General features: G+C 41.2%; 1 protein-coding gene across 1 annotated transcript; it reads left to right on the top strand.

Annotated features, from left to right (window-relative positions):
- The first annotated feature begins 2,338 nt into the window (after positions 1-2,338).
- On the top strand, positions 2,339-8,196 carry vsnl1b (visinin-like 1b). Its single transcript, XM_031847433.1, has 4 exons — positions 2,339-2,679; positions 4,428-4,594; positions 4,742-4,957; positions 6,296-8,196. The coding sequence occupies exons 2-4, from the start codon at positions 4,433-4,435 to the stop codon at positions 6,491-6,493; spliced, it is 576 nt and encodes a 191-aa protein (XP_031703293.1). The 5' UTR covers positions 2,339-2,679; positions 4,428-4,432; the 3' UTR covers positions 6,494-8,196.
- The last annotated feature ends 98 nt before the right edge of the window (positions 8,197-8,294 follow it).

The following is an 8,294-nucleotide window of genomic DNA, read 5'->3' as shown; positions in this document are numbered from 1 at the left end:
ATATAATCTCACTATAGGATCTAATTTTTACCACGCTGACAACATATCTATAACTGTGAGAAACGGTGCATTAAATACTACTTTGCTTTTTGATTGAGAGAAAATCATTTTGATACAACTTTTTCACATTACTGTGTAACAAAAAAGTAATGTTCACATTGGATTCTTTTTTATTATAATTTGAATATTAAAAAAACACTTTAACTTAAACAAAGCATAGCCTACAAACAGTAGAAAGACAGTAGCTCTCTTAGTAGTATATATAAAGAAAAATGAGAGCATTGTGAATGTGATATATTTATGTTTCAATATGCAAGATTGTTACATGCCAATTATCTCCATAGGCTCCTCGTGTATACTCATAAGAACGCTTTTTTTAATGCACATGTTTCTATGTTTATCAATCATCAGTGTTGATAAGGAAGCTGTCAAAACACAACAAAAACTTAAATGTTACACTGATTAAACCGAAACGGCCATGTAAATGGGTATATAATATAGTATTGCTTTTGTATGCCACTTTTGGTGTACAGTATGCATCCTTTTTTAATCAATTAACCTTTTTAAGTGAATGCTGCTGTAAAGATATTACATGTAAGCCATGCCTAGTGAGATCAAGCTGAGGTGTTTTATTTTGAAAATCACTATGACTAAAGGTTTTGGAGAACGCTGAGCGGATCAGTACTCTATGCTGGTGCTAAAGTTATCTATGTATTAACTGTTTGCTTTTGTGTTTGTGAGATGTAAAGGAAATCATATGTGTATACTGTACTGTGTCCATTAAATTAAGAAATCATATAATCAGAGATTTGCGTGAGACTTTTTTTTTTCCTCCCCCACTCTACTCTCACTATTCTGACCCGACAGCATGCAGCTGTGATGGAGGTTGTCTCTTGTTTTTACCTAAATTCAAATGGATCCAGAGTTGGATGTGGGTCCACACGTCTGAGAATTATTTTGGCTGGGAGCCTCATCTGCGCTTCAACAGACATGGTTTAACAAAGGTGACCTAAATCTGTGGCTCCCAAACTGGTGTCCTCCAGGGCACCTTAATAGCCTCTCAAGGGGTCCTCATAAATCAGGAACAGATTCACTTCTGTACTGTTTTACTTACTGTATATTAGCACCATCAGCACCCACATTATATCATATAGAATTATGGTCAAAGTCACAGCTAACAGCAAACCTTTAGAGGCCTGTGTACCAATGCAGATCTAATTAGAGGCCCTTTGCATGAAAATATTTGGGGCGTCTGGTTTGAAGTTAAATGATTATAAAATATGATGTGATTTTATTCATGTCTGGATCAATATGCGCTGGAGCCACAGGGCAAAAATTAGCTGCTGTGATTGACCATCTCTGTATATTACATGACCCCAGGTTTCCTGTTTAACATTAAACAAATAGTTTAGGAATATGCAACGAAGTGCAACATCAACAGAGATAATAAATCTGTTATGGTAATAGTTCCACATTTTGAGAAAGAAAGCTCATTTATGTCCTTGTTTAGAGTTAGATGAGAAGATGGAACCACTCTCAAGTTTGTTTGCTAAATATGACGGTAAAACCTGCAGGTTAGCTTAGTATACAGACTGAAAACAGGGGGAAACTGCTAGCCTGGCTCTGTCCAAAGGCAGCACCTCTAAAGCTCTAATAAACATAATATCTAGTTTGTTTAATCTGTACGAAAACTGAAATGTAAAAACAACAAGTTGCTGTTCTACCGGGGGTTTATGTACTGGACTATTTCTTAGCCTGGAGCAGTGACTTCCTGGAGTTTCCGCTGGTTGCCTGACAACTGCTTCCATCAGAGAGATAGTCCAGTTTGTGTGAAGCTCTGTGAGTAGCAGGCTGCGTAATAATACCTATTTGATTTAGCATAAATCTTTTTTAGACTTTTTAGACCTTCACGCTGGGAAATTAGCCTAAATGTACAGATCATTGTAGGCCTACTGTTACCAGAATAACATGTTAAAAATTAAAATTGATAAATTGACAAATTGGACGTTTGGTGTGTTGTCAAAATCATCATCTAAGGGGTGAGCAGTAGGGTGACTTGGACTCATCATGGCCCTCCACACATGTCAACATGGAGGGGCCCCTGGTTACCCAGCTTTGTTTTTTTAGTAATTAAATTCCATCACTATCATTATTATTATTATACACAATTAATGACAACATGACTAAAATATTTCACCCTTAGGTTTAATGAATCTCTAATTTAATGAATTCAATTTCTGATTAGTTACAATAGATTATTTGATCAGGGGCCAAAACCCCCCTCCCCCCGAAAAAGGTATTTCCTGCTGATGAAATTTCAGGCTGCTCATCCTCATCACGATGAAGGATCCGGTTATAACGTGACAGGATCCAGCTGAAGCCAAAGCGAGCAGCAGAGCAACAGTGAACTTATGATCAGGCAGTGATGCACACGGGTGACGCCGCGCTCCTGTAGTCGCATAACCACAGACTGGCGTGGGATCGGTCCCTGCTGCGCCTCATCTGGAATAACGTCGGGAAAATCGAGACATTTCATTAGCGGGTGTTTGTCATTTAAGGAGGCGAGCGGTGTTGAACATAATCCCCTTTTGGGCAAACGTTTTCATCGGAAAGGGGGTTTCTGTACTTTGCAGAAGCCAGAGCAGATTTATTCTTATAGAGAATCAAGACTATAATAAGGTAAGAAGTGATTGCTTGCACGTCTTGTGTTAGATTTTCAGATTGTAGATGCGGCAAACGGTGAATGGTTTGTGTTAATGTGTCACGCATTGCGTTTCATATTTTCCTTGTGTTTGGATGAATGGAATCGAGCACGGGCACCTGCGCATCCCTTAAAATAAAAGCCACTGCGTCTTGCCTGAAAACAATCAGAAATAAGACAGGGAGGGATCATTTGACGAATTATGGGGAAAATGACATCAAGATTTGCGCAATTAATTGGCTTTTATGTGCCTCTAATGCGGCTCTGCGGTGGCACCGAGGGAGCTATCTTGCGTGTTAAAAATAGGTCTGTTTGGTTATGAAATGTTCACATGTTTTTCGCCCCGATGCGCGTGCACATATGTCATTAGGAGCAGGACGGTGGGATCTAATCTGAAAATACTCTCACTGCGTCGTTTCTATCGGAATGCAGCAGCAGCGTCTCCCTCTCTGCCCTCACAGGATGCTGTTAGCTTTAATAGCATTAACTCAGATGTAATTTCCCAAAGCGTGAAATAAAACAGCATCTGTTCGGCCTCTGTTTGGGCAGAGCAAGTCATCCATACCTGTGGCCTGTGCGATATGCGCATGTTTCCCTAAAACGCCGCAGTTACTCGACGGTTTTCTGCGCTCCGTAAAACAATTTCGTTTTGTCATCTTCCCACAAAAAATCTTTGTCCTCAAGGTCATTCACTGTAGCCCATTATACACGCTAAACCCAAGATCGGTTGCTATAAATACCAATCGTGCTCGTCAGGGTTGGTTATGTGACACGCAGCGGGTGCACATTAAAGGCTGTGGTTTGCACTGATTTGGGCTGCAGCGCACATTTCAGCTGTTTGTTGTGGAAGGCCCCAGCCAATGCAGTGCTGTCTGGTGGAGTGGCCGTCCAGCCTGCTGCTGCTGCAGAGATATGTGGACCATATGTTGGTCTCAAGTGGTGGAGGCTCCCACGAAAGGCCTGCGCTCCGATGTGCACATATAATTCTGCTGTTTCATTTCGTGAATTATGTATGAGGAATTGACGCATTCTTGGCCACTTTATGTCATTTGCCACATCATGAGTCAATATTTAATGAATCTGGGGCTTCTGACGGTCTGCTCTGGTGTGGTTGCTCAAGTTGTCATGATTTCTCTACTGAGCCCCTTCAGTGTGGATAATATCGGCTGATTGGTCTGCAGATTGCCCACAACATGGCTTAAACACTATATTGTATACAGACCACTGGATTATACAATACATTCCCCACTGATCCAGATTACAGCAGGCCTATAGTTCTCCTGCACGCTGTCCTCCCTCAGGTCTCTGGATTCGCTGCAGCAGTGCCCCTCTTACAACCAAACGCATGCTTTGTTGTCATTGTCGGGTTATAGGACAGCGTTTGCAGTGGAAACTTGATAGCAGCGATCGAACATTTAATGAACTGGATCAGCTCTGACAGTGATGATCCAGGTCAGTGCTACACGGGCCACAGACCGGCACAAGCAGGCTGGAGGGGGGGGGGACAGAAATAGAACAAGAGCACCAGGGAAATATTTGCTGCCTTCTCCAAAACCCCCAAAACACACACATACACACACACACACACACACACACACATACAGTCTCTGTGCCTGTTTGAAGTAGAAATAAAAAAAGGTAGTTTCCTATGTGCGCTTGAGATGGTCCTATACTGCCATCGCTCAGGCATAAATAAATGCATTATTCATGTGTCCTTGCACCGCAGGAACCATGGGAAAGCAGAACAGCAAGCTGACTCCCGAGGTGATGGAGGATCTGGTGAAGAACACAGAGTTTAATGAACACGAGCTGAAGCAGTGGTACAAAGGCTTCCTGAAAGACTGCCCCACTGGCAGGCTGAATCTGGATGAGTTCCAGCAGCTCTATGTCAAGGTTTGTGTGAACCACTGCTGCTCTCCTTTATCATCTGTCTGAACATGTAATCATGTCATGGCTGTTTCCCATCGTCAAACTACTGCGAGTAAGTCTTTTTAAAGCCCTGCTTGAATTATTCAACACACATCTCTCCCACATTTGCAGTTCTTCCCTTATGGCGACGCATCAAAGTTTGCACAGCACGCCTTCAGAACCTTTGATAAAAACGGAGACGGGACCATCGATTTCCGAGAGTTCATCTGCGCTCTGTCCATCACATCCCGTGGCAGCTTTGAGCAGAAACTCAACTGGGCCTTCAACATGTATGACCTGGATGGTGACGGCAAAATCACCAGAGTGGAGATGCTGGAGATAATCGAGGTAAGGGATTATCGAGTCATTAAGCCCTTGCTCATCAGGGGACAGGCCCTGTTTTTGTTGTTGTTGTTGTCTCCTGCACACCTGCAACGCTTTTGAGTGCAGAGGCAGTTTCATAACGACATAAATGCAGTTGTATTAAATTACACCGCTCTATTCCTGGAAGCACAATCAGTATAGTAAAACTGATATGTCGCAGTGATATTGGAGTATATTGACAATTCCTGTCGTGATAAATGTGGTGTGTGCTTCTACATCAGTGCTTTTCAACCCTATTAGATAAACTCAACAAGATACAAAAGATAAACTTTATTGGCCCGATCCGTCATGTTCAAAATATGTTTTTATGAATGGATTAGACGTTATTCAACACTATTAATTGTATTCAAGTGTTTAATGTCACAATTGTTTTTTTATACAATTGAATTGTCAATGTTAAAGGTGCTAAATTCAAAATACAGAGCATATCTATTGTCTCCACGCGGCTTTCAACAAGGCGACGACTGAGCCGGCGGCTAGCAGCTAACAGTGCAAACAACGGCAACAGTGCTGACAGATCTAACAGTGTTTACTTGAGGGAGAACTGGGTGGTGGGCGGTATACGCTTCAGCAATGACGCCGTTTGTCGTCTCAGCGTTCTCAGCTGTAACCGCCGTCTGTGCGCAGTGCGGAGAGGCGGCAATTAGCTAGCCAGTGGGGCAGGCACGCAAATATGAACATGCACTAAAAGCGCGCGTGGCCTGGCCCAGCTATGTCAACAAAGCACAGAGAAGCTCTGCTCACAACACACACAGAGGTAGAGTGACTTTGTTCTCTGCTCGGGACGTCATTAATCATCCATATCTAGCAGATCAGTGTTTGCTGCCATATTAATGCTTTGTATTTTGAATTTAGCACCTTTAAATGGTTTGGTCCAGTTATCATTCATACTACCACCACTTTGAGTGGCAAAAGCTGGACATTTAACCCATTTATCCTTTACATTTAGCACTTTCAACTGTTTACTTTTAGCTCACTATTTCAACTTTTCTGCTTGTTTGCAAATTTTCATGTGTTAAAGCTATTATTACTAGTGTAATAAATAGATATTTCTTTATTAACAATTTGTAATCCTATTTTTCCTCACACAAATATGTGAAATATATCAAAAATATATTTTCTAAATAAATCAGAAATTCTATGTGTTAGTTTAGTTTAGTTATTTAGTTGAGCTTGAAGTGCAAAAGTACACCCCGCGGTACAAGTAGCCCTGGTTTGGAATCACTGATGAACAAATGTAGGCATTACATAATAACCAACACTCTACACTCTAATTTCTCACTGCGGCTCCCTCCCTCACAGGCTATCTACAAAATGGTGGGCACTGTGATCATGATGAAGATGAACGAGGATGGTTTGACACCACAGCAGAGGGTGGACAAGATCTTCGGCAAGATGGATAAGAACAACGACGACCAGATCTCGTTGGACGAGTTCAAAGAGGCTGCGAAGAGCGACCCGTCCATTGTGCTCCTGCTGCAGTGTGACATGCAGAAGTGAGCCCTCCCTGCTCGCTCCTCTCCCCGTCAGTAACCCACACACTCTGGACAGCAGCACACGTTTTAATGTCTCATTAGGTTCTCTGCCATTTCCACAGGAAAAAACAAAAAAAACAAACAACAATGCTTGGACGATTTTTCAATGGACTCGCTTCTTGTGGTTGTATGCATGAGAATGTCAAATGCTGAATAATTTTGAATATACCTATAAGATACACATTTCTATTTCAAAACATGCCAATGTGATTTGTGCACAGTAACCCTATACATTCTCATTCAACCTTAGCTTGTAAATCAGTGGAGCACTGCATTCAATTATGTTCCTGCAGTATTTAGGATCCCCAGTGTTCACTGCTGCTACTACTGTACGCTTTACATAATAGTAACAAAACAATAACTCCTAATTGTAACTGTCTCTACTATCCAGGCTTGTTGAGCTATTGAAGAATAGAGAGGCTCCTGTCTGTTCCGGATGTTTTCACATGATGGAACCAAGAAGAGTAGGTTCTTTGCATGCATATATTACTTGTCAGAAAAAATATAATCTCTTACCTTTTGCATCTTTAGGTGGTTATAAAAGAGAAACCCTATGGACTTCATTCAGTATTGTTGCATGGGATGTACAGTGTGTGCCTCATCAGACCATTAGTTCACCTCCAGTAATGTGGGAGCATGATTCCCTCCAGTTGATACACGTGTATGTGTGACACATGAGTTTTAAAAAAAAAGATATTTGGATTGCAGTTGTGGGCTAATCTTCGAGGAAGAGCTTTCACATTAACATTGTATTATGTTTCGCTTCAGTGACTTCTGGGATGAGCAGAAATACATTTATGGAGCAGCTTTCTTTTTATTATTTTATTGTACTGCTTGTCGCTGAATTTAGAGGAAAGGCCAAAATTAAGACTGTCATTAGGCACAGTACTCATGCATTATTCCCGAAAAAGATTCAAAATTGGCTTCTCTTTCAGGCTGCTTATTTGATTTAGACTAAAACAACTTAATTCAGTACATATCAACATGTTTACAGAAAGGAAGAGCACTGCAAAACGAGTACAGTCTCAGCTTTTGACCTTGTTGCTAGGAGCTCTCTCTCTCTCTGGGCCGGGGGACCCTGTGAGAGGGGCTTCACTTCCAATGCAGCAAAAAATAGAAAAAGGGAGGAAAAAAAGCCTCTTATATGTTTACTGGACACACTGCATTCCTACTTATACAACTTTTTTGTAAGTTGAAACTTTTTATTGAAAGGTCTCATCTTCTATTCTGTTTGCAACAATCATTAAAGATGCAGGACCCTCAAGAGAGAGGCGCTTGACAAAGCTTTTGAAAGAGTGTTTCAGTGTGAGATGGCAACCGGATGACGACGTGAGTTCAAGTTATTGCAGAAATTCTCTTTCAACAGTTTTACTTCAACATTTCTAGACTTGTAGTCCACTTACAGTAGTGGAGGTTGCAGAAGCTTTTCACTGTTCTGTCTCTAACATAACTGAAACCAACCCTCACATTATTAAAGTCTATATTATTTATACATTTCAGTCCGGTCACTATGTCAAGATTATTTGTCTTGTAAATGTTTACATCAAATATGGAAAAAAATCATAATACAAGTGACTGTATTCTTTTATACATGTGGCATGTGTTGCACCCAAAATTAATTCTGTAGTGATTAAAATGAATAAACCGTCACCAGGCTTTTTCAAAAGACGAGGTCTAGCAGGTGTAATTCATGGGAAGATAAGGGATCACGCTGCTGCAGACTTTAAGGCTGCGTTGAATGTCTGTGTTGATGTGGATGGAAGGCG

This window comes from Anarrhichthys ocellatus, unplaced genomic scaffold, assembly GCF_004355925.1.
Source record: "Anarrhichthys ocellatus isolate YVR2014 unplaced genomic scaffold, GSC_Weel_1.0 scaffold7, whole genome shotgun sequence".
NCBI classification, from domain to species: Eukaryota; Metazoa; Chordata; class Actinopteri; order Perciformes; family Anarhichadidae; genus Anarrhichthys; species Anarrhichthys ocellatus.
The sequence above is the reverse complement of the archived record's forward strand: the minus strand, read 5'-3'. Positions and strand labels throughout refer to the sequence as shown.